The sequence below is a fragment of the Budorcas taxicolor genome, chromosome 13, assembly GCF_023091745.1.
Source record: "Budorcas taxicolor isolate Tak-1 chromosome 13, Takin1.1, whole genome shotgun sequence".
Lineage (NCBI taxonomy): Eukaryota > Metazoa > Chordata > Mammalia > Artiodactyla > Bovidae > Budorcas > Budorcas taxicolor.
In genome coordinates, this window is record NC_068922.1 from 73,216,522 (window position 1) to 73,241,684 (window position 25,163).

Genomic DNA, 25,163 nt, shown 5'->3' on the forward strand with positions numbered 1-25,163 from the left:
CGAAAACTGACTGAAACTTCCTCCCGGGAGGAGCCTCCACGGTTCCACGGTTCCGGGTCCGCGCCCCAGCGTACCACGTGACTGGTGTCCGCCCCACGTGACCCGGGGCCAGCCCTCGCGGCCCCGCCCCGCTCCCGCGCAGCACGCGGCTTCCGGTAGGGGCGGAAAGCGGAAGTGTGGGAGGGTCTGCTGGGCGGGATCGAGGAGGTCCCGGGGGAGGATGGAGCAGTGAGCGGGTCTGGGCGGCTGCCGGCAGCGCCATGGAGACGGTGCAGCTTAGGAACCCGCCGCGCCGGTGAGGGGCCGCTGCCTAAGACGAAGAGGGAGGAGGGAGGGAGAGACGGGGACTGGCGGAGGGGAGACCCGGGCGTGCGAGCCCCCTTGGAGGGGACGGACCTGCGGGGCGAGGTGATCCGGCTGAAGGGGCACCTGCTGAATGGGGGAACCTCTGGCCGGTGGGGGTCCGGCCCCGGGGGATAAACGTGGGGCTGGTTAGAGAGATCGCTTGCCGAGGCGGACATCCTGGAGGAAGGTGGGGGACAGGTGGGGAGGGCAGCTGCTGGGAGACTGGAGACAAGTTAGGGAGAGCACCTGCTGAGGGCGGGGGCCGCTGGGTGAAGCCTGTCCTAGAAGGGACTCACTGAGTTAGAGAGGATGCTGAAGCCAGATGAGGACCTACGAGGGGGCTCTGGCTAAGGGTGGGTCGGGAACTAGCAGAGAGGAGAGCTGGGCAGACTTTCTAAGGGAGGGAGTCGCACCAGAGGTGCAGTGGGGAGGGTCTGTTGAGGGGAGAAGCTTTGCTGCCTGAGGCCGAAGGTGTGCCGTGCAAGGTGGACGGTCTAGTAAGGGAAGCTTCGTGCAGGACAGCGATTTAGATGTTTTTGGTAGTGTTCTCTCTCTAGATGGTGGTATCTCCTCTCTGATATCCAGGATCTTCCTAATCTTCCTCACTTCTACACTGGGAGGTAGATAGAGAAATAAGAGACTGTTTTCAAGATGGGCAGATTGAGGCCCAGAAGAGTTGAGAGACAGTCGTGTGTGTTTCCTTTTTTTGTTGTTGTTGCTCTAGGCCTGGCTCACTGCACTCAGCCAGACTGTGCCCTTTTTTTCAGGTCTCTATTGTTTTGTATCAGCTCCAAATCCTACTGCTCCCTGGAATTGTTTTAAGTCAAGATCGGGGGAGTGGCTGATCCTAGATAGTCTGACCTCCTGAGTTGGTTGCAGTTGTATCAGTGATTTGCTCTGTGCACCCTGGGGGTTTTCAATCACTCTGCCACATCTGGATAAAAATGGAGAGTACAGCTTGAGGTGCCATGAAGTTTGCTTCAATTTCACAGAGCCCTCTGACTTCCTGTAGCAGAATGAGCTCTAAAGTAGGAAGTGTTCAGTGTGTGGGAGTGCGGGGCAATGGAGAGGTGAAGGGAAGGGTTCCACAGCTGGGCCTGTGCCCTTGGCTTTGTTTGAAGTGCACAAACACTGCAGAAGGCAAATAGCTGGTGGGGATGGACTCGTAAGTCACCCTACTGTAGTGCGCTGAGTCTGAAATAAAGTGATTATTGCATCCATCTAGCACTTACTGGGTGCCAGACGTTATTCTCAGTGCTTTCCATGTCTGTCATTGAACGATATGAATTTGCCGATATTTGACCATTTTTGATGTATAAAAATAGTAGTTTCATATGGTTCAGCTTAACTGTTGACTCGTTTGACCATCACTTAACAGTCTTATCACCTGTATCTCTGTTTTACAGGTGATGAAATTGAGGCCCAGAGAGGTTTGTGATTGGGCAGAAGTTGCACAGTTACTAAGTGACAGAGCTGGGATTTTAATCCAGGCAGTCTGGGCCGAAGTCCTTGCTCTTAGCTGCCTCACTCTGATCCCTCTCTGGGAGTGCTCTTGTTGCATGGGGGCTTGTATATGTTAGCAGGTATTTGCTGTTGCACCATAGATCCAATTATAAATGGATAACGGTTATATTTCCTTCTGAAATATGCTCGTTCTTTCCTGGACGCGCTGGTTTAATTGAAGAGGATTAGGAATCTGAGTTTTGTTTCTGCTTTTACTTTATGGTGTACAATCTTGGGCAAAAAAGTAAACCGTTTTGGTTTTTGACACTCATTCCTGTGCCTTTTGGATTTTAAAAATTTTATTAAATGTGCAAAGAAAAATGTTGCAGGGTTGAATTCTTTTTTTATATTTGAATTTATTTTAATTGGAGGATAATTACAATATTGTGATGGTTTCTGCCATACATCAGTATGAATTTGCCACAGGTATACATGTGTCCCCTCCATCCTGAACCCCTCTCCCATCTCCATCTCCACCCTGTCCCCCCAGGTTGTCACAGAGCACCAGCTTTGGGTGCCCTGCTTCATCTGTTATCTGTTTTACATGTGGTAATGTATATGTTTCGATAATGCGGTTCTCTGAAATCATCCCATCCTCTGCAGGGTTGAATTCTTGAATGACAGGTGCTTTCCTGCTCATCATAGCTAGTGAACTGCCTTTCAGCCAGTTAACTTTATTACCAGTGATATTAGTTTGTTAGGACTGCCATGTTGATCTCACAGATGGCATGAGTTAACAGAAATTTATTTTCTCATAGTTCTGGAGGCTAGAAGTCTGAAGTTTAGGCATCAGCAGGGTTGTTTCTTTCGAGGCCTCGCTCGGCTTGCAGATGGCTGCCTCCTTCCTGTGTCTTCACATGGTCCTCCGTCTATACCTATGTCCTCATCTCTTCTTACGAAGACACCAGTCATGTTGGATGAGGGCCCACCCATATGATGTCATTTTTACCTTAATTAGCTCTTTAAAGGCCCCATCTCTAAATACAGTCACATTCTGAGATATTGAGCATTAAGACTTTAACATGAATTTGAGGAGGTTGGGGTGGGCACGTATATTTTATTTTCAGTGAAAAGCTCCATCCATTTATCTTACATATTTGTTGTAACCCATAACGAATTCTGTGTGGAAAGAATATAGGTATATATGAATAAAATGGACCTTACAAAAGTTCTAAGATGGGAGAAAGAGGTTTGGGAGCTAGCCACACCAGTGAGTAATAACTTCATGAACACCCTTATTTGTGTTTGGAAAAGTACTGGTGTCTTTTCAGAGATTCAGATGGCATGTGTTTCCAATAAGGGAAAGCAGTCCCAAGGTAGGAAATGCTCTTTGTGTTCCTGAGTTTGATATTTGTGTGTGACTAAGAGTGTGACGATGGTAAAGGGCCCACCTGCCAGTGCAGGAGATGCGGGTTTGGTTGGGAAGATCCCCTGGAGAAGGAAATGGCAACCCACTCCAGTATTCTCGCCTGGAGAATCCCATGGACAGAGGAACCTGGCGGGCTACAGTCCATGGGTCGCAAAAGAGTTGGACATGACTTAGCAACTAAATAACAACCAACAACAAGAGAATAACGATAAAGTTGACAGTTTGCATAGGAGTTTTATGTTGTTTTCACTTTCTGTTTATTTTTTAGAAGTTTATGATTTTAAGAAGTGAGTTGCCATTAGATACTAATAGTGTGGTGGAATGTGTAGAGTGCATTTCTGGGATACTGACCATCCATGCAGCTGACTTAGGGATGGAACATCCCCTGTTGTCTGGTCCTTGAAGGCTGTGTTGGCTAGGCCTGTTCAGTTATGAGCAAGCGCTGAAACTACCTAGGACCTGGGGAAGTACAGTCGAAAGGGCTGAATCATCAGAGTTGGGCTGTTTGCTTAGAATGCTTCTTCCATGAAGACTCATGTAGAAAACATCGAGTCCCTTGTCAAAAGATTTTCCATAGAATTGTTATTTGTTAATAGCACAGTAATACTTTCTCGGGGTGAGCTTCTTTTTAATTTTGAAACCTCATTAAGAGTGCTGAGAAAGGTTTATGATTCTCATCATTGCATTCATTAGTCCATTTAGCAAATGTTCTTATAGACCACCTCTAGGTTCAGGCACCAGAGATAAGGTCCTTTAAGCCCAAAGCAGACAAAACCCCACCTAGATTGTTTTAAAGGAGCATCTGAACACTCATATAAAGTTTGTCTGTCAAAGTATTATCAGAGGCCTGCAGCTGTCTCAAGGCAGTGGCCGTTTCCTGTGTTATGCCGTGGTCTCTAATAGTTGAAATAGTGAGTTTTGCTCTTGATAAACCACAAAGCCACCACTTCAGAGGAACACATCTGATCTTCCTTTACATAAGCTGTTTATAAAACTTTATACTTGGGGAAAGAGGTATTGTCCATTGTTTATATAGTTATAAATCAATGCTTTACCCACTCCTGCCCCCCCCAACCCCATTGTGAGATGTTCATTCTGATTTCTGGGCTCATGGAAATTTCACTTCTGACATTGAAGTTTCACTTCAACCCTTTTTGTTTTGAACCTGGGAGTTTTTGTGATGTCATTGGAATTTAATTTTTAGGACCTTTTGATTTTCAAAGGTCAGTGTGGTTGTTTCTTTGGTTAATTTTCAAGTCATGGCAATTATTGACCTAGAGCAGTTCTCCCTTTCGCTAGTCTTTGATATTTATAAAATCCTGTTAAGATTGTCTTCTTGAGATCAGCATTTACTGGAAGATACACTTGATGTGTTCAGGTGTGGGGGGTTTTTTTTTGCTTCTCTCAACGGTTTTGCCATTTTCTCTAGGAAGGTACACATTTGTGTGTGTGTGTATTTTAGTTTATCTTTCCTTGTAAAAGCTGGTATATTGTCCAGCTAGTTTAAACATTTTTCTTTACAAAGAAATTTCCAGTGGACTGCTTCCACATTTCACCACTTCCTGAGCTCTCCTTTCTTTGTTGTCCTTTGTAGTTTCAGGAAACCATGGCATAGAACACGCACATGCACGCACACGAGTGCTCCTTGGCAGACAGCTCATCTAGGACTTAATAATTTTCACAGTTCTCAGTTAAAAAGAAACCCTATGCTCCATTTATAACCTCCTATGTTGATCATGGTTTGTCATAGAAAAATCGGAATTATCTGGAAGTTGTGTTCAAAATCTTTGATTTTGGGGAATAGTCAGGTACATACTCACCCCAGGAGAGTCTTGGTGAGACTATTTGAAACTTACAGCTGTCTGGTTATTTTTTTCACTTTTGATCACATCTAAGCATATACTCTCCACTTTCTGTTTCTGTGATACCTTATAGAATCCATGTGTTTCAACAAAAATAAGTACCAAAATCTTGCTAATGGGGAGCAAGATTCTTCTCCATCTTTGTTGGCCTCCAGTCTAAGCCCATGTTTCAGTTCATTACTAAACTTGCATTAAGCATCATTTCTGAACAGAGTTATGTCATCTTAGTTGATGGAATCTAAAGATTTGAACGGATTCTAGCTATTGCTTAAATCTACTCTACTGCATTTCAGCTACACAAGGACTCGTTTTCTGTCTAGATGCTCCAGTGATGGGAATCTAGGGACTTCTTAATTGCAGTCTAAATCATTTCAGAGCAACTTTTAGTGTTAGAAAATTCTTACAACTGTGGAACTGAAGTCAGCCTCATGGTAGCTCTTAACCCTCCGGTACTGATTTTGCTCATGAAGGTGACCCCGGACACAAATATTTCCACAGACCAGCCCTTCAGCTTCCCTTAAAGGTCCCTTAGCTTGCCTTTATTGGCATTTACCAGTGTAGGCTTTGCAGAGAAATTCCTCAGATGCTAATTGTAAAATAAATGATGTGTTTTGTATTCTCTCAAGTTGCTGGTAAGTACAATGTATTTTATGCTTGAATTTCTTCATTCACAGGCAGCTGAAAAAGTTGGATGAAGATAGTTTAACTAAACAACCAGAAGAAGTGTTTGATGTCTTAGAGAAACTTGGAGAAGGGTGAGTGCCCAGAAAAATGTAGGTGGACTTGTAGGTCTCCCGTCTTTTTCCTTCCCCAACACCAGCAGGATGTGAACCTTTCTCATGCAATAATTTGTAAAGCTAAGGAAAAGAAAGGGAAATGTTGCATATCAGCCTTGCTCTGGGTGGGGTGGGAGGTGAATTTACAGCTTGAGATGCCCTTTCTTTCATCCTCCAATCACTTTGATAGACAGAGTTAGTGATTCCTGGTCTTTTCAGTACCATGGACATCTGTTGTTTGCTCTCATAAAGTCTGTGGTATCCATGATTATATCTATCTATTTAACAGATAACACTAATTAGTTTATACTTTGCTCAAGAAATTTTATTAATCAGACATACTTTAATTTTCTGTTCGTAGCCTCTGAGAGATATTCAATAACTTGTTTCATTTTGTTTTTTTAAAGGAATTCAGCATTTTAGTTAGTGCTCCTTTGGCAAATAAAGAAAATAAATCAAGGACTGTCACTACCTTTACAACTTCCTAAGAGATCTAGGATCCTAGGCTGGGAACTGGAGGACTTCTTGAAACACAGATTTGTGAATGAGTTTATAGAATACGAGTAGAAGGATATTTCGTAATAGATAGTGACCGTCATTGGCTTTCATGATACAATAAAGGTTACATCATAATTTTTTATACTTTTGATATTTTTATATTTATTTCTTTTTCTGTAATGACCAAGACATTAAAATATTAGACACCCTTTCATAAGTTTTCATTGTTCATTTTTGAAGAGGTAATCCAGTCACATGATTCAAGATTTGAAAAGGCATAAAAAATGGCCTGAAAAAAATCTGCCTCTTATCTATCTCAGCCACCCAGAAGCAACCAGTATAGCAGTTTTTAATGTATTTTTCAGAGGTAGTTTATGCATATATAAGCATGTAAATGTGTGGGTGTGTGTTTGTGTATTATGTAGAATCTCTTGGAAGTAATTCTGGTTCAAGAGAAGAGCTGAAATGTTAATTTATGAAAATGTCTAGTGTCTAATTAGTGTTTGTTCTTTACAATCAGCTTTTATATGTCATAAGTTTATTTTGGAGTCAGTGTTATTTATGCCTAATATAGATAACAAATGCTAAACCCAATCCTGGATTACATGGAATAGGATTTCATGGATTACCTTCTTGTGAAAAACATTAGTCATCATCTTTTTGTAAGTTGGAAAAATGCTCTTTGGAATCAAGCAAGAAATCAAGCAGAGAAGGGAAGTAAAAGATGACAACAGCTGCGCTCCTAAAGGACAAGTACTCGATGAATCTGAACCTACAGGTCGACTTGGCATCCTTAGAGGTATGGGGAAAGAAAATCCAGTCCCTTTATGTCTTTTGCCTGCCATTTTCAACTCTGGCTGGATATCCTCGGTATTTTCGTCCATGTAGTGAGTCCAAGGCCCTTAATCTAACCATGCTCACAGGTTATACTTAAAATAAGATCAAGAGTGGTAGGCATAATTGACTAGGTATGTAACTGACTTGTTCTATTTTTAATGAAAGTGTGTTACAGTAGTACGAACATAGACTCTGAAGGTTGATGAACATCTTGAAGCTTCAGAAGCCTCAGCTTGTGAGGATATTAACATCTCCCTCATAGGATTATGTTGAGTATTACGTGAGATAGTGAGACTAAAGTATATAGTACAGTGCTTGTCACCTAATAAGGGCGCAGTAAATGGCAACTATTATTTTATTTTTAAATATATCAATTGAAGCATTTTTCGGATCTTATCTTGCCCAAAGTTAAATCTTAAGTCTTAAAGTATATTTAGATGTTCTTGAAGGGAGCTCTGTTTGGGTGGATTGGGTTTGAGGAATGTCAAAAGAAAACTACAGACAGAGAGTGATCAGAAATGTAAGGAGAAACTGAGCTAATTATGATTATTTTAAATTACATTTTAGATCTGTGGATGTCTTCTTTAAGGACCTTGGAAATTTCCCAGTAAATCTATCACCAGAAAGAAAACAAACAAAGCTTCAGATCTTCAAATGTTATCATCATATTGTTGTTTTAAATGTTACCACAAGTGCTTGGATTTCTGTCATCCTGACTGAATGAGCCTGAGCAAGCTTCATTTAATCAGCAGAGTCCTGAAGGAAGGCCTGACCTGCACTTCCTTCCTGAACACAAAAGACCATGCCACGGTTCTGGAAGAGGAATGGGTTGTGAACTCTCATGGACTTGGGCCTTATGTAATGAGCTCTGGCTAAAGGATTGTGTCGGATTCCCAAGACTGCCGCCATTCTGTATTTTGAGGAAATTGTGGATCTGTGGCAGAGCAGGGTCAAAGCTCCAAACCAGAATGGATGGACAGCCCTCAGAAAGTGTTTTGAAAGTGTTTTGAAAGTGATTTGAATTAGAGCCTTCACCTTTCTTCCTTCTATTGTATTTAAAGTTTTACTCGTTGACTCATTAAGTTTTTAACCAGGGGATAAGAGCAAAAACATTTTGCCCATAGTTTTGTAACTAGTGAGTGATATGGTTAAGACTGATAGCTGGTTAATTTGGCCTCAGATACTATATAATTTCTATTTCTCTGCATTGACCTTTGCCTTGCAGTTTGTGTGAAGCACCTCCTTTGTGATATTATTTGTTTTGTTCTCTGCCAGTTAAAATTCATTGAGTCACTGTAGTGTTTTTTTTTTTTTTTTTTTTGTAGAGAGTCAGGTCTTGGACTTACCTTCAGCAAGGGGTTCTTGCTGAAGCCTTCTAAATTGTACCCTAAGTGCAGTCTGGAATTGTGAATCTTAATTGTTCATATGAGCTCTTGGAGTTTTCTTGGCTGTCAAGATAGCATAGTAAGGTGTGGAGGGTTTTCTAGTCAAGATTTCTCAGTGCATGCAGGAACCTCTCCTTTCCATTTCAAATATATAAGAATAATGAATGAAAGTTAGTTTTTTAAAATATAAGGATGCATAGCCAGCTATAGACCAGGGGTAGAAAAGATAGCTGTCATAGTAATAGGAGGGTAAAGCATGCCATGTTGTTGTCGGGAGATTGGGCTTCCTGCAGGAAATTTTTGTATCAGTTGCCTGTGCCCTGGGGAAAAAGAGGGACTATTCTGACTATAGGAACTGGGCCTGGCGTGTATTCAGGTATGGTGTCTTGAGGGCTGAAAACCCTAAATCCTAGTGCAATACCTAGTTTAAACTGTACAGCCTCAATAACTGAGCTAAGGGAATCATGAAACCATCATGATGTCATGAGATGCTCAAGAACAGTGAGCACTGTATAGAAAAGAATCATTCAAAGTAAAATGAAACCCATATGAGGAAATCCAGTGCCATTAAATAATCAACAGATGTAACAAGTAGGAAATTCCCACCCAAGGAAATAGAAATAATGGAGCAATCTGAAATGGAATTTCATGTTTATTTACAATTTTCAAAAAGATAAAAGGAGGGAATAAAATCCTTAAAAGACAAACACAAAATTATTAACACGAACAGCCCCATGAAAAAGAAACAGCTGAGGGGCCTGACAATGAAAACTACAATAATTGAAGTTCTAATGCCCAGTAAGTTGCAAAAGCTGTCAACTGGACAAACTGAAAAGAGAATTTGTGAGCTGAAAGCTAGAAATGAGACTGATCACAAAATGCAGGACAGAAATGCAGTGTTGGAAACAAGGGAGACAGCATGGATTGACAAGGTCCACTATAGGTCCAATACGAACTCTAGAAGAAAGTTAGAAGAGGAAATAAAGAGATAATACTAAGAAATTTCCAGACTTGAAGAAAGACATACGCCTTCCAGTGGAAGAAGTTTATAAAGTGCCGAATAAATCGACTTCTAGTTACAGTAAAATTACAGAATGTGAAGGATAAAGAGACAGTCTTGGAAACTACAGGAGAGATAGCCCAAGATTACCCATGAAAAATGATAACCCGATGACAGTTGACTTTTCTACAATAGAAGCTGATAAACTACAGTACAAGTGCTGAGAGAAAGCTGTTGTCAAAGAAGAATTCTATATCCAGCAAAACTCATTCCAAAGTGAAGATGAAATAAAGAACTTCTTTACCCATGTGGGACCTAGGGCAGTGGTCCCCAGCAGTTTTGGCACCAGGGACCATTTTCATATAAGACGGTTTTTCAGGGACCGGGAGTGAGGGGAATGGTTTTAGAATGATTCAAGCATATTGCATTTATTACTCACTTTACTTCTAATCTGTGGGAATCTCAGGCTATTCCGCCTTGACTCTAGGTTAGGATTTGTGTTCCCGTGAGAATCTAGTGCCACTGCTGATCTGACAGGAAGCAGAGCTCAGGTGGTCATGTGCGCAGTGGGGAGCGGCTGCAAATAGAGATGAAGCTTCACTCACTCACTTGCCCTCCACCAGTCCCCGCCTGCTGTGCAGCCTGGTTCCTAACAGGGAGTTGGGGACCCCTGACCTAGGGTATCAGTAAATTTGGATGAAAGTTACAGACTACCCAACTAATAGTGGCTAACCAGTAAGGGCATTTAATAATGAGCAGAAAAATCTGGGGGTGAAGGATTTCGCATTTGTGTAGTCTCACAGTCTCAAGATGGCCACTTCAGAAGCAGGAAAGGAAGTGGCAGGTGAAAATGGGTCACCTTGTTTGCTTCTTTTTTTATCAGGGAAGAAAGTCTTTCCCAGGGACCCTTCAAAAGAATTCCTCTCAAATTTCACTGGTCTGTACTAGGTCTTTGACTTACTGCTAGTTTAGTCACTGGCAGAAAGGGATCAGAATCCTGGGACTGGCTCGGATCACCAGCCTTTATCTCCTGGGACCAAGCATTTGGTCACAAAGGTTTGGTCACAAATCTTGGGGTTGTCTTATCAAGGAAGATAAGGCAAGGCATGTTTCCCGTGGATGTTAGTTCCCTGACTAGGGATTGAACCTGCATCCCCTGCATTAGAAGACAGTCATAACCGCTGGCCCACCAAAGAAGTCCCCCTTTCTTTTTTTCATTATACTTTTGTGGTTACTCTCAACTGGCTAAAACCCTCCTGTTTCTTGATTGGAGGGACCAGAGTAAGGTAGCAGTTTTTTTTGTTTGTTTTTTGGTAGCAGTTTCTTTTGTCTTGTGTGTAAGATACATGATGGCAGCTTTTTCCAGTGGCCAAGGAAGAAGAGGCAGTGGTTGGATCTTCCACACATGGTCAGTGGTTGTCTTGCCCTTGCAAAAAATAAGTTTCAGGCAACATTTAAATATCATTATATTAGTTTCGCCAGTGAAAGAGTCTGATGGAATGGAAATTTTTTATGTGCTTTGCATAGACATTAAAAAAAGTTTTTGTGTGACTTTCACATTGAAACAATCCTTGAGTAGCATTTTGTTAGCTAGAGCACTCAGCTACTTTGATGTATTAGGTGCACTGTTATTTTGATCTTTCTTTTCACCAAGGGAGTGTGAAGAAACAGGTGTGTTTGGAAACTATGAAAGACAATTTGCTCATTATTTCACTGATAGCCATCCAGGATTTAAGTGAAAATATAATCTATGTAAGATAATGATATCTTATTTAACCATCACAATTCTCTTGTAATGTTGTCATTTTACAAGTGAGAATATTGAGGTACAAGGTTAATAATATTTCTGATATGTAATACTGTAATAATATGGGTAAGTAGTGGTGGTAGGACTCCAGTCCTGGGTCTTTAGATTCTAAATGTATTGCTGTTATAGCCCCCAAATTGAAAGGCTACCCAACCTTTTATTTATCTTGATAATAAACTCTTAAGGGAAGATGAAGCGAAAGATAAAAAGAATTAAAGAGGAGTAAAAATTTCCTAATATTTTCAGTACTATTGCAAGCAAGAGGAGCAAGGACTAAAAGGCTTTGTGATGCTAGAATGAGTGCAAGAAAAGGAAGAGCCCCCCTGCCATGTTTTTTGGGGGTTTTTTTTTGCCCTAATACAAATGTAGAGAGAATATAGGCTTTGTGTTCTGACACACCTGGATTTATATCCTGGACCAACTGCTTATTTATCACTTCATGTAACTTTGGGAAAGTTGTGTAACTTCTCTGAACTTTTTCTCATTTGCCTGTAAAATAGAGATAATGACCCTTTCACGGCTTTTCTGTAAGGGTGAACCTCAGAGGATGCCACTTTGGAGAAAAATGGCAGAAATGGTAGCTACTGTCCTTATGACTGTTATTTCATACTCATATAATCAGTAAACTTTAAATGGGAAGTTTATAAGTAGTTCTCTTAAGGACAGTTTTTCCCCAAAGTATCAATACTTTAGCTATCTCAGTTTTGCAAGTGTAGCTAAGTATATATGTCTTGGGCACCTGGGGATGTAAATTAGAATGGTGAGTTGTTTGTATTTAAGCACTTTTTAATCTCTTGGCTTGTTTTGACTTTCTAAGTATCCTTGTCCCCCCAATTACAGGTCCTATGGCAGCGTGTACAAAGCTATTCATAAAGAGACCGGTCAGATTGTTGCTATTAAGCAAGTTCCTGTGGAATCAGACCTGCAGGAGATAATCAAAGAAATCTCTATCATGCAGCAATGTGACAGGTAAAGGCTTATGGTGTTGTTCTGGAGATAATAACACTTGAATTTGCTCTGATTTAGAGTTTGACTCCTAGAATTGCATCGACTTAGATATTTTGCAAAAGGGGGAGTTTAGTGGACTTCCTACACGCTTCTTTTCAGAAAAAAAAAAATAATGAAGTTTGTGTGTTTCAGCAGCTAAACTTTCAGAGTTTCTATTTCTCCATTGTTTTGTTTTGTTTCAGTTTAGCCCTTTTCAAAACTAGGAAGAAGAGGCAAAGAGGCAGAACATGGTGCTGGCTAGCCTTTTTTTGATAATGATCTCTCTCACTTCCTTCTGAGAAAACATTTCTGCAGACAGCTCAGAAGAGATAGTTCAAATGCTTTTACTTCCAGAAACCTTAGAACAGCAAACGTATAAAAAGAGAATATATAAAGAGAGTATAAAAATAGAATACTTGTTTATATATTACTGTTCTGTCCCTTCCTTCACAAGTTTAAGAAACTATTCCAGCTGAGAGTAGTTAAGTGTTTTATTTTTGAGGAACTAAGATTTGTCAAATGCTGCAAGCAGGAAGTCGGGCTAGCAGGCAACCGCAGAAATGCACGTGGTTTGCCCCAAATTTCCATGACAACATGGGGTCACTGCAGGGGAGCAGGCATCCTCAGTTCAGATTGAGAAACACAAGCTGGGGCAGCTCTTGGGAGTTGAGAATGAGAAAGTCTTGCATCCCAAGGCTGTCTTCATCCTTCTGAAGCTGTTTGGGTCAGCAGATAACTCAGTCTCTCCTGTTGGTAAAGCTTAAGATAGATGGGGCTACCTGCTAGGCATTTTTTTTGGAGAAGGCAATGGCACCCCACTCCAGTACTCTTGCCTGGAAAATCCCATGGACGGAGGAGCCTGGTAGGCTGCAGTCCATGGAGTCACGAAGAGTCAGACACGACTGAGTGACTTTCACTTTTCACTTTCATGCATTGGAGAAGGAAATGGCACAGCACACCAGCGTTCTTGCCTGGAGAATCCCAAGGACAGAGGAGCCTGGTAGGCTGCCATCTACGGGGTCACATAGAGTCAAACATGACTGAAGCGACTTAGCAGCAGCAGCAGCAGCAGCTAGGCATTTTGTCCAGAAGCCCGTAAGTCTTATAGACTTGTGAATGCAATCACTTTTCTTCCCAGCTTTCTTTTTTTCCTTTTCAGGAATAAATTTGTTAAAGATTTTTTTTATATAGACTATGTTTTGAAGTGTTAGTTGCTCAGTTGTGTCTGACTCTTTGCAACCCTGTGGACTGTAGCCTGCCAGGCTCCTCTGTCCAAGGAATTCTCCAGGCAAGAATACTGGAGTGGGTTTCCATTTCCTTCTCCAGGGCATCTTCCTGATCCAGGAATCGAACCCAGGTCTCACACAGTCCAGCCAGATTGTTTACCATCTGAGCCACCAGGGAAGCCCTAGACCATGTTTATAAAATCTTTATTGAATTTGTTACAACACTGCTTCTGTTTTGTGTTTTGGTGCTTTGGCCATGAGACACGTTCCCCATGGATCTTAGTTCCCTGACTAGGGATCGAACCTGCATCCCCTGCATTGGAAGACACAGTCTTAACCACTGGACCACCAAGAAAGTCCCCTTTTCTTTTTTTCATGATACTTTTGTGGTTACTCTCAACTGGCTAAAACCCTCCTTTTTCTTGTTTGGAGGGACCAGAGTAAGGTAGCAGTTGTTTTGTTTTCTTTCTGGTAGCAGTTTCTTTTGTCTCGTGCATAAGATATATGATGGCAGCTCTTTCCATTGGGCAAGTTGGACTTTGGCACTTTTGATAGGCTGTGTAAGAGCTGTGTTTCAAACACAGTGTGCACATGCCTCTAAAGATGAGAGATTTCAAAGAGTGTACTCTGTGCTAAACATCATAAGGAACACAGAGAAATACAGGGCAGCACGCTTGTCCTCCTGGAGTTTGCAGACTGTATTGGACAGGCCAGGCTTATATATGTACGGGAAAATCTGGTTGATGATGCATGACTGTATAGGATATATTCCAGCAGTAAATACCTGACAGTAATTGCCTTATGGAGACAGTAAATACTGTAGAAATTCAGAGACGGGAGCATAGATGTGGTAATATGTTATCTTAAGAGATTTATTCATCTATTTCTTCATTAATATTCATTTTGCATACGTGTGTGTGTTTTCCTGACATCCTGTCATTTTGGCATATTTCCCAAGGATGAAGGGGCATTTGAAATTTTGAGAGTTAAATCAGCTGAGTTGGTTTTAGCCTCTTCCGTTACTACATTGTGCAGTATTACTTAGCCCTCATAATGATCTAGCTAGTTAAAGCTGGTAGCTTCAGAAGACACATTCTTTTTTTTTTTCCCCCAATTATTTCATTTTAAAGGGATTTTGACTTTTTCCTGAACTCTTTCTTCAAGATTCTATATTTCAGGTCTGATTCTGAATATTTTTCCCTTACAATAGATTGTAGTGTAGTTTTATTTTTCCTTATTACAAAGTATATGTGACTGCTCGGGAAAATGCAAATAAGAAAAGAAAACCACATTTCCCTTTGGAGAGATAATCATTGTTAAATACTCCTTGGTATACATGCCCTTCTGTATGTCTTTTTGGAGTTTTACTGTGCTCTCTGTTATATAATCTGCATTTTTTGTTTGTCTTTTGGTAAGCAGAATCTTCTCATCAAGTATTCTTCTATTACATTTTCCACGGATTCGTGGTTATTCCTTTATACAGATATAGCATTATTTCTTAAATAAACTCCCTAATGTCAGACATTTAGATGGTATCTAAATTTTCACTTTTTTAAGCAGTTCTGTGACTATGGTAACTCTTTCTTTTTGAAATCTGTGATTCTTTTCTTAGGGTGAGTTGCAGACTTAGAAATGCTGGGTTAAGGGGCCTACAGTTTTTGCACTGGTGTTGTTTATTGCCCACCAGAAATCAATGCTATTTTAATTTCTTACCAAGAGAGTGCCCATTTTAACCTTAAATATGAATAATTGATCTTTTGAGCTGAGAAATGGATTTGCATGTATTTTACAGCATGAATTCATAGGGATGTTTGAAGGTTGTTCCACTGATTAGTATTGTCTCTCTCCCTAGCCCTCATGTAGTCAAATATTATGGCAGTTACTTTAAGAACACGGACTTGTGGATCGTGATGGAATACTGTGGGGCTGGTTCTGTATCTGATATCATTCGATTACGAAATAAAACGGTAAGTTTACCTTCTGGAATCGTGCAGCTGCACTGGTCTCTCACGCTATCTTTTCTCTGCTCTGTATTCATGTACACTCTCCTACGAATGTATCTGGGCAGATGGCTGTTGCATCTCCCCCTTTCCGTGGTTCTTTCCCCTCTCTGCTTTTTGATGTCTACTAAATGTGGCAGTTTTGATACCAACCAACCTAGTCCAGTGAAGTGCTTTACTTGTTTCTTACTGGGGGAAAAATGACTATCAAATCTTGGCTAGGTCACGAGTTCTTTTTCATTTTTTGGCCCTGCCGGCTTTTCTCCAGTCGCAGCAAGTGGGGGCTACTTTCTAGTTGCAGTGCACGAGCGTCTCTTTGCGGTGGCTTTTCTTGTTGTGGAGCACGGGCTCTAAGGCGCAGGGGCTGTGGTGGTTTCGGCTCTCATGCTCTAGAGCACAGGCTCAGTAGTTGTGGAGCGTGGACTTGGTTGCCCCATGGCATGTGGGATCTTCCTGGATCAGGGATTGATCCTGTGTCTCCTGCATTGGCGGGCAGATTTTCCACCACTGAGCCACCAGGAAAGCTCAGCAATGAATTCTGCGTGTTTAGAGTTGGTTTGGTTTTCTCCTTCTACCCAAGTGTTCACAGGTTAACTTCCACTAAATCCTCCTCATCAGATTCCTCTCTGTGAAAGATAGTTTGCTGTTACTGTGACGGCTGGGAGAAAAGCTAGGAGTCATGATTTCTAGTTGCGGTTCAGTTGCGTAAACTCTTTTTTTATTCATTAGGTAAGTATTTCTAGAACACTGATCTAGGCCTTCGGGATCCAGTAGTCAGTAGAACAATGTCCCTGCTCTTGTAGAAGTGCATTTTCTAGTTATTAAACCCCATGGATTCTTCCATGCCTTAATGTATCGTTTGATTTTTGTGACACTCTTGAAAAAAGGTGATTTGTCTATTTTTCTAGATTGAGAAACTGCAATTCAGAGACATTACTAGATAACTTGCTTAAGTCATAACGAGGAAGTAGAGCCAAGGCTAAAGACTAGATCTTTCTAAACCCAAATCACGTATTTTTTGCACCACTGCTTATTCTCTTCTAAATGTGACTTGTTTGTCATGAGGGGGACTGATTCAGAGTCTGTTGATTGAGTTTGTTTAGAACTGGGCTGGGATCAGCACAGAGTTAGCATTGGACTGATCAGGTGTTCTGTGTCAGTCTCCTGCATTTTTGCTTACATTTATTCATCATCATTTAACAGATATTTTTGTCAGGACCTGCTATGTGCCAGGAGACTTTCTTGGTGCTGGAATTCAGTAGTAACCTAATCAAAGGCATTTTAAAATGGAGTTCACGTGTGTAATAGGGAAGATGTCACATGAATAAGTATACAGATTATGTATAGTATGTGAGATGGTGATAATGTTGCATTAAGCTATAAGTAGGAGAAGGGGATAGAGAATGATCTAGGAGTGGAGGGAGCTAGCAAAAGCCTCTCTGTTCCTAATGAGGTAATGTTTGAGCAGAGACAGTGACGTAAGGAACCATCTCATCCAGAAATCTGGTTAAAGGGCACTGCAAGCAGAGAGAACAGATAAATGGGGCCCAGAAGTGGGAGTGTGTTTAGAGTTTTTGAGGAACAGCAGGGAAGCCTACATGGCTGAAACAGGATGAAGAGGTAGAAAGTGGTAGAAGATGAAGGTAGCTGGGAGCCAGATAAGGTGAGGCCTTCGTGAGAACTGGCTCTCATTCTGAGTGACTTAGGAAGCCATGTGGATTTTGAGCAGATATTTAGCAGAATCTCAGTTGCAACATGTGCGATCTAGTTCCCTGACCAGGGATCGAACCCAGGCTCCCTGTGTTGGGAGAGCAGAGTCTTATGGACTGAACCACCAGGGAAGTCCCTGGCTTACATTTTAAAAGGTTCGTTATGGCTGCTGTGTGGAATATACATTATATAAGGTTAAGGGCAGAAGCATCGAGACAAGTTAGGAGATTTTTAGAACAATTCAGGCAAGGCATGATGGTGGCTTGAGTCAAGGTGAACCCAGAGGATATAATTGCATATAGTTTGAAGATAGAGAAGAGTCAAGGATGACTTCAAGATTGTTGACCGGAACAGCTAGAAGAATTAAATGGCCTTTTACTGAGAGAGAGAAGACCGTGGGAATAGAGTAGGTGGGTGGTATGGAAAGGGGTAGGGTGGTGGTAAAAAAAAAGAATTTGATTTTGCCATGTTATGCTTATGATGCTTGTTAGGTATTCAGCTGGAGGTGTGGTGTGGGAAGATACATAAATCTGATATTTGGGGAGAGATCTGGCTTGGAAATATAACTTTGGGAGTGGTCAGCATAGCAATGGCATAGCAATGACTATAAGCTGTCAAATGCTATTTTACACATTGAATGAGATCTTATTTATATTCTAGGAGAGGAGTTTGGATCGAAATTTTTTTCTCCTTTTTCAAATGTGCTGATGTAAACTAATAGTATTTTAATTTCTCATATTTTCAGTTAACAGAAGATGAAATAGCTACAATATTACAGTCAACACTTAAGGGACTGGAATATCTTCATTTTATGAGAAAAATACACCGAGATATCAAAGCAGGAAATATTTTGCTCAATACAGAAGGTCATGCAAAACTTGCAGATTTTGGGGTAGCAGGTCAACTTACAGTAAGTGAAAGTGTTACTTGCGTTGGTAACTTTCAGGTCTTTCTTGAGAACTGTTCTTTTTATTTATTTATTTTAAAATGTAATATTTGATATAATTGTGTTTAAAAAAATTAAAAAATGTGCCAATAGGTTACAAATGAGCTGGTAGGTTATTTTTGATCCTTTCCTGGGGCTCAGGTCCCATAGTTTAACTCTGTTTAGCTTGAAAAAAATAAAAGCTAAAACAAGAAACGATAGAGTAGACGTTTAAATTCTTTTGGTCTACGTCATCATATTTACAAAAGGAATAAAAATTAATCGGCTTTCCTTGGATAAGACATAACGTCAACTCATTCAGCCTCTAGGTAGCAGTTGGCAGCTGCTTTACTGAGAGCGTTCTCCTCATTTGGTCCCAAAACACAGGCTCTTGATTTTCCTCCTACCTCAGTAGTGCATGGCAATGAAAAACACTATGCTTTCAAAACAGGAAGTCTAAAATTATCTGATTTTGTAAAATACATGAGATGTGTGAAATATGTGTAGAAAACAGAGTTCTAGACAGATGTATACAAAAATTTGCAGCAATGTCATATATCAGGTTTCTTGGGTGATAGGAAGCTACGTCCATATATAGTTTGTTTAGAGCTTTATCATGTAGGTTTTTTATTTTTAAAAAATTTAAATGAAAAACAATTAAACATTGCTTTGATGTTATTTAAAAATAACAACCTCAGGAACTTACTCCATACCGTGATTTGTGGGCCCTTCAAAAGATTTTGTTGTTAACACATAAGTAAACAATACCAAACAGTATTATCTAAATTACAATCTTTATTGAGACGAAAAATTCTTCTGGTGCTGTGTAAAAGATATTATAAATTTAAAATATCAGTTGTTTTTTAGTAATTGATGGTTTTCACAGAAATAGAAAATAACAGTCTTGAAATTCATATGGAACTAGAAAAGGCCCCATATATCCAAACCAGTCCTGAGAAAGAAGAACAAAGCTGGAGGCTTCATACTTCCTGATTTCAAACTATGTTACAAAGCTAAAGTGATCAACACAGTATAGTATTGGCATAAAAATACACACATAGACCAATGGAATGGAATCAGGAACCCAGAAATAAACCCATGCTTATCCAGTCACTTAATATTTGACAAGGGAGCTAAGAGTGCTCCACGAGGAAAACACGGGCTCTAATAAATGTTCTTGGGAAAACCTGATACTCACATGCAGAAGAGTAAAACTAGACCTGTTTCTTACACCACTCACAAAAATTAACTCAAAATGGATTAAAATAAATGTAAAGTCTGAAACCCGAGAACTCCTAGAAGAAAACATAGGGGAAAAGCTCCTTGACATTGGTCTTGGCAATGATTTTTTGGATATGATACTAAACGCACAAGCAATAAAAACAAGAATAAACAGTGGGACTTCATTTAGATTTTGGTTGGGATTGAATTGAATTGTGTTGAGGTTGTGTTGAATCATAAATCAATTTGAAAAATACTCCCATCTTCATGATGTCATGTTTTAAAAGTCCTTTTCTACTCCAACCTTATATAACTATTCATCTGTACTTTCCTTGAGTGCTTTTTGGATTTTGTTCTTTACATTTAAAATTTTAACCTATTTGAACTTATTTTGCTGAAAGTATAAATTAGGAATTCAAGTGTATAGTTTTACAAATAAATAGACAGATGCCCCTTTTCCAGCCTTTCTATTATTATTGTTTTTACAATACTTGTGCATCTATCTTGGGATACTTATACATAGGATACATTTCTAGAAATAGATTTCAATCAAAGGATTTGGACATTTAAAGTTAATAAATATTGCTGAATTGCCTACTAAAACATTGTACCAACTTGTGTTCCTTTATCATTGTATTTTGATACCTGATTTTTTTCTATGCTATTATCCGTATGAGTTGTTAGTAATCTTTTTAATTTTTGTCAGTCTCATTTTGGTGTTTCATTAACTGGTTGATAGTTATTTCTGTGTTTTAATAATTGATTGAGAATCTTTTATGTTTCAATGTCATTTGAATTTGTTTTGTGACTGACTTACTTGATCGTGTTTGAGTATGGTTTGTGTATGTATTTCAAGCCCATGACAATCACTATTGTTAGAAGGGACTCTTTCTCAACAGTTTCAATGATTAATGTTGATCTCTCTCCTTTCTGTTTCAGGATACCATGGCCAAGCGAAATACAGTGATAGGAACACCTTTTTGGATGGCTCCAGAAGTGATCCAGGAAATTGGGTACAACTGTGTAGCAGACATCTGGTCATTGGGAATAACAGCCATAGAAATGGCTGAAGGAAAGCCTCCATATGCTGATATCCATCCAATGAGGGTAAGGAAATGGACAGAAAACCAGTGGGATGGTCAGTACTGGTGATAATGAGAAACTGAGTTAAATGAGTTTCTTGGTTAGGTACCAAACAGTAAATGAATTAATTGTAAATAATTGATAAGTGTCAGTTTAGACTTCAGATGATATACTTCCACTAGTTGTAATCACTAATTAAGTCAAATGTAATCCACCCCTGTTCATTCTAGAAGCTGTGTATTGATATCTCTCTGGCAGGACTTGATTGGTTTGACTTGTGCAGTGTATATTTTTAGTAATTCAAGCACTCACATATTAAAAAATTTTAATTTATTTTTAAATTTTTGACCGTGTTCCACAGCATGTGGAGTATTAGTTCCCTAACAAGAGATTGAACCCACACCCCCTGTGCTGGAAGCACAGAGTCTAAATCACTGGACCACCAGGAAAGTCCCTGAGTGCTCACATTTTAACATGACAACATTAATTGGAGCTGTGAAACAGTCCTCTCCTTTATACAGGGCATGCGCTTTGCGTGCCCTCCACAGCTCCCTGGTCGCCCGTATCAGTCATAATGTATTGCCGTGTTTTCTCTGTTTTTCTTATACTAGCCTTAAGAGGAAAGCAGAGTATTTTCGACTCATATCACTAACACTCAGCCTGATTCATTTGTTGTCTTCTTCCTGCCTGGCCTGGGTAGGGATTTACATGTGTGATTTCTAGAGGCTCTGTGCTCCCTGACCTCCATCCAGTTCTGGAGTGTGAAGAGCCCACAGGTGTCTCCATTGACACTCCTTCAGTGTTTCTACATTAAGCATTTTCCTGACTTTCCCCACCCCCAGAACACCTCATCACAGCACTGTTGCAAGACCTTGACCCCTGCCTTCCTCAGAGGCTCCAGAGTCTTTTCCATACCACCCAACTCAGCCCCTCCTCTTCTCTTATTAAGCAGTCCTTCTGTTAATAGACTTAACAGTTTTGTTTGTTTTTATTTAAGCTATTCACATGCCCAAAGGTAAGCACCTCTCTTTTTTGAGGGACAGAAATGGAGAAGGATGGGAAGATTTACTGGCTTTATTTTTAGATTCAAATAACATAATTGAAGCTGCCTATTGCAAAGAGTTTTATTTTTTTTTAAATCTGTACTTTTTCTATTGGAAACTCAATAAATAATTTTACAAGCATACCTTATGTTACTGCACTTTGCCTTATTGGATTCTTACAAATTGAAGGTTTGTGGCAACACTGCATCAAGAAAGTCTGTCAGGGCTATTTTTCCAACAGCATTTGCTCACTTCATCTCTCTGTGTGACATTTGGTAATTCTCACGGTATTTTAGGCCTCTTCATGATGATTATATTTGTTATGGTGATCTGTGATCAATGATCTTTGATGTTAATATTGCAGAATAACTCCCTGAAGGCTCAGTTGAAGGTTAGCATTTTTTAGCAATAGAGTAATTTTTAACTAAGGTATATACATTGTTCTTGCCTGGAGAACCCCAGGGACGGGGGAGCCTGGTGGGCTGCCGTCTATGGGGTCGCACAGAGTCAGACACGACTGAAGCGACTTAGCAGCAGCAGCAGCATACATTGTTTCTTTAGATATAATATTAGTGCATACTTAATAGACTACAGAATAGGGTAGGTCTAACTGTCATATGCACTGGGAAACCAAAACAATTCATGTGACTTGCTTTATTGTGATATTCACTTTATTTCAGCAGTCTGGAATGGAACTTGCAATATCTCCTATAGTTTTCTTTTTTGAAATCGTAGAATTTCAATGCAATGTAGTGGGCCAGTTTTCAGTTTTCAAGTATGTAGGTAGAGTTGGCGTGGCTTGGAGGTTGATGAATCCCTTGTGATTTGGGGGGACTTATGGTTTTATGACCTCCTTGCAGTCACCACTTGCATCCAGTGGTGGGGGTAACTTTCAGGAAGCAGGGACATTTGACAGCTGAGGTCATGTTCAGGATATCAATGTTCTTAGAGCTCGTCTTTTCACTTTGAAAGGCAACATGGTCAGCAAAAAACAAACAAAGCTCACCGGATATTGTTTCAGTTCAATTTCGTTACTCAGTCCTGTCCGACTCTTTGCGACCCCATGGGCTATAGCACGCCAGCCTTCCCTGTCCATCACCAACTCCTGGAGCTTGCTCAGACTCACGTCCCATCGAGTCAGTGATGCCATCCAACCATCTCATCCTCTGTCGTCCCCTTCTCCTCCCACCTTCAATCTTTCCCAGCATCAGGGTCTTTTCCAGTGAGTCAAATTCTGTGCATCAGGTGGCCCAGAGTGTTGGAGCTTCAGCTTCAGCATCAGTCCTTCTAATGAATATTCAGGACTGATTTCCTTTAGGATGGACTGTTTATTGTTTAGGGGACAAGAATACATATGCCAGAGGGGGAGGGAGAAAAGAGGAGGAGGGTGTAGGAGAGCTCTGTCAGATTCTCTAATGCAGCAGTTCCCAACGTTTTTGGCACCACGGACCGGTTTCATGGAAGGTAATTTTTCCACACTCTGGTTGGGGTGGGTGTGGCTTTCAGGATGATTCAAGCACATTACTTTTATTATGTTGCTGCTGTTCTGACAAGATGTGGCGCTCAGGTGGTAACATGAGTGATGGGGAGCGGCTATAAATTCAGATGAAGCCTCGTTCATCTGCCCGCTGCTCACCTCCTGCTGTGCAGCCTGGTTCCTGGGGACTCCTGCTCTAATGGTCATACTTCCTGCTTTGAGATTCTTAGATTTTCGTTGCAATTAGGATCGGCTTATAGAGGAGAAGAGGAACATCATTTTATCAAACTTCAAAATTATGTCTAGTCATATTTTTATTGGAATATCACTTTTATTTTGCCAAATCGGTTTGTTTTTTTTCTTTCCAACCAGGCCATCTTCATGATTCCTACCAACCCACCCCCCACATTCCGAAAGCCAGAACTGTGGTCAGATAGCTTCATGGATTTTGTGAAGCAGTGTCTTGTCAAGAGCCCTGAGCAGAGAGCCACAGCCACTCAACTCCTCCAGGTATGACTCACCCTGGGATGCTGCCTCTCTCTCTGTTTCATTCACAGGTTATCCATCCAAGATGCTGTTGACCCACCCACATGGAGATGGTGAAGAGCTGTAAGATATTCCTTGCCTCCTGTGAGGTTTGAATGTAACTGCTTAGAAGAGACAGAAAAGAATGTTAAATCACTGAACAGGACAGTCATGCAAGAAAATACAGGGCTGTAAGGGATGAGAGAACAGGAATGGGCCTTTATTGAGCACCTGCTGTGTGCTGGATACTTTACATGTTGTGCCGTTTAATCCGCACATACACCCTGTGAGAGAGAAGTGTTATTTTACTATAGATAAGAAAACAGAGATTTGGAGAGGTTAGCTCATTTAGAGCCACTTGGTTGGTAAACAGCAAAGCCAGGCTTAGGAGCTAAGTCTTTTTGATTCCAAAGCAGGAGTGCCATACCCAGTTCTGGCAAAGAACTGGGATCAGTGGTAGGTCCACCATTTTGAACTGGTGATGCCAGGACTGCTTTCCTGGAGGAGGTAACTTCGACCTTGGGCCTTGAAGGATGGGTGGAATTTGGCAGGCAGTATGCTTAGTCGGCTCAGACAGTAAAGAATCTGCCTGCAGTGCGGGAGACCTGGGTTTAATTCCTGGGTCAAGAAGATCCCCTGAAAAAGGGAATCCATTTTTCTTGCCTGGAAAATTCCATGGACAGAGGAGCCTGGTGGGCTACAGTCCATGGGGTCGCAAGAAGTCAGACACAACTGAGTGACTAACACTTTCACACTTTCTTGCTTAATATTTAGGAGCTTGGATTCTGGAGCCTGACTGCCCAGGTTTGAATCCTTGCTTCCTGTTTGCTAGCTCTGTGACCTTGGGCAAGTAACATAACCTCTCTGTTTAGTTTTCTTATCTATACAGTAGAGATCAAGTACCTGCCCCATAAGTTGGTTGTGAAGATTAAGTGATACAATATGTGCGACTTTGAATAACATTTTCACATATTAAAGATAATATATTATGAATTTGACATATATCTATTATTGAGCTAGGCCAGTGTTTTTCAGTCATGTCAGATCCATTGCTGCCTTATCAATACAAATTTTTTAATACTTACTATCTTTTCAGAATGAACCTCATAGATACTAAAATCCACTTACGCCCATAATTTAAAAAGAATCAGTGTAATATCTGTGATATGATGGAGAAATATAAGGATAATTATTTATAATAAAGTAATATATGTGTCAATATAGAAATGCTCCAGCTTTTCAACTTAGAGATGTGATGAAGTAATCAGACACCTGTACCTAACATCATGAATGAGTTTAAATTTAAGAGCAGTAAGAAGAACAGAAACCTTTCCATTCAAGAAACACCAGAACATGAGTGGGTGGATACTAACAGAAGTCTAATGTTAAGTAATAACAGAGCAGCCTGATTTGTATAAGAGGAGGGAAATCAACTTATGGACTTGCCCAGTGGAGAGAACCAGGAGCTAGTTGCTCTTGCAGATGAGCTGGGTTCTTTTTCTGAGTAGTGGCAAATTCTTTTCCTGCCTGGATGAGGTACTGATACAGTTTTATAGAAAAGATACCTCCCATATTTCAATCCCA

General features: G+C 40.6%; 1 protein-coding gene across 1 annotated transcript in view; it reads left to right on the forward strand.

Annotated features, from left to right (window-relative positions):
• Positions 1-224: 224 nt before the first annotated feature.
• STK4 (serine/threonine kinase 4) overlaps positions 225-25,163 on the forward strand; it is a 90,592-nt gene continuing 65,653 nt past the window's right edge. The window contains exons 1-7 of the mRNA XM_052650950.1: positions 225-295; positions 5,754-5,834; positions 12,223-12,351; positions 15,448-15,562; positions 18,051-18,215; positions 20,391-20,558; positions 23,427-23,564. Coding sequence (XP_052506910.1) covers positions 261-295; positions 5,754-5,834; positions 12,223-12,351; positions 15,448-15,562; positions 18,051-18,215; positions 20,391-20,558; positions 23,427-23,564 — 831 coding nt within the window. The 5' untranslated portion in view covers positions 225-260. The remainder of the gene's footprint in view (positions 296-5,753; positions 5,835-12,222; positions 12,352-15,447; positions 15,563-18,050; positions 18,216-20,390; positions 20,559-23,426; positions 23,565-25,163) is intronic.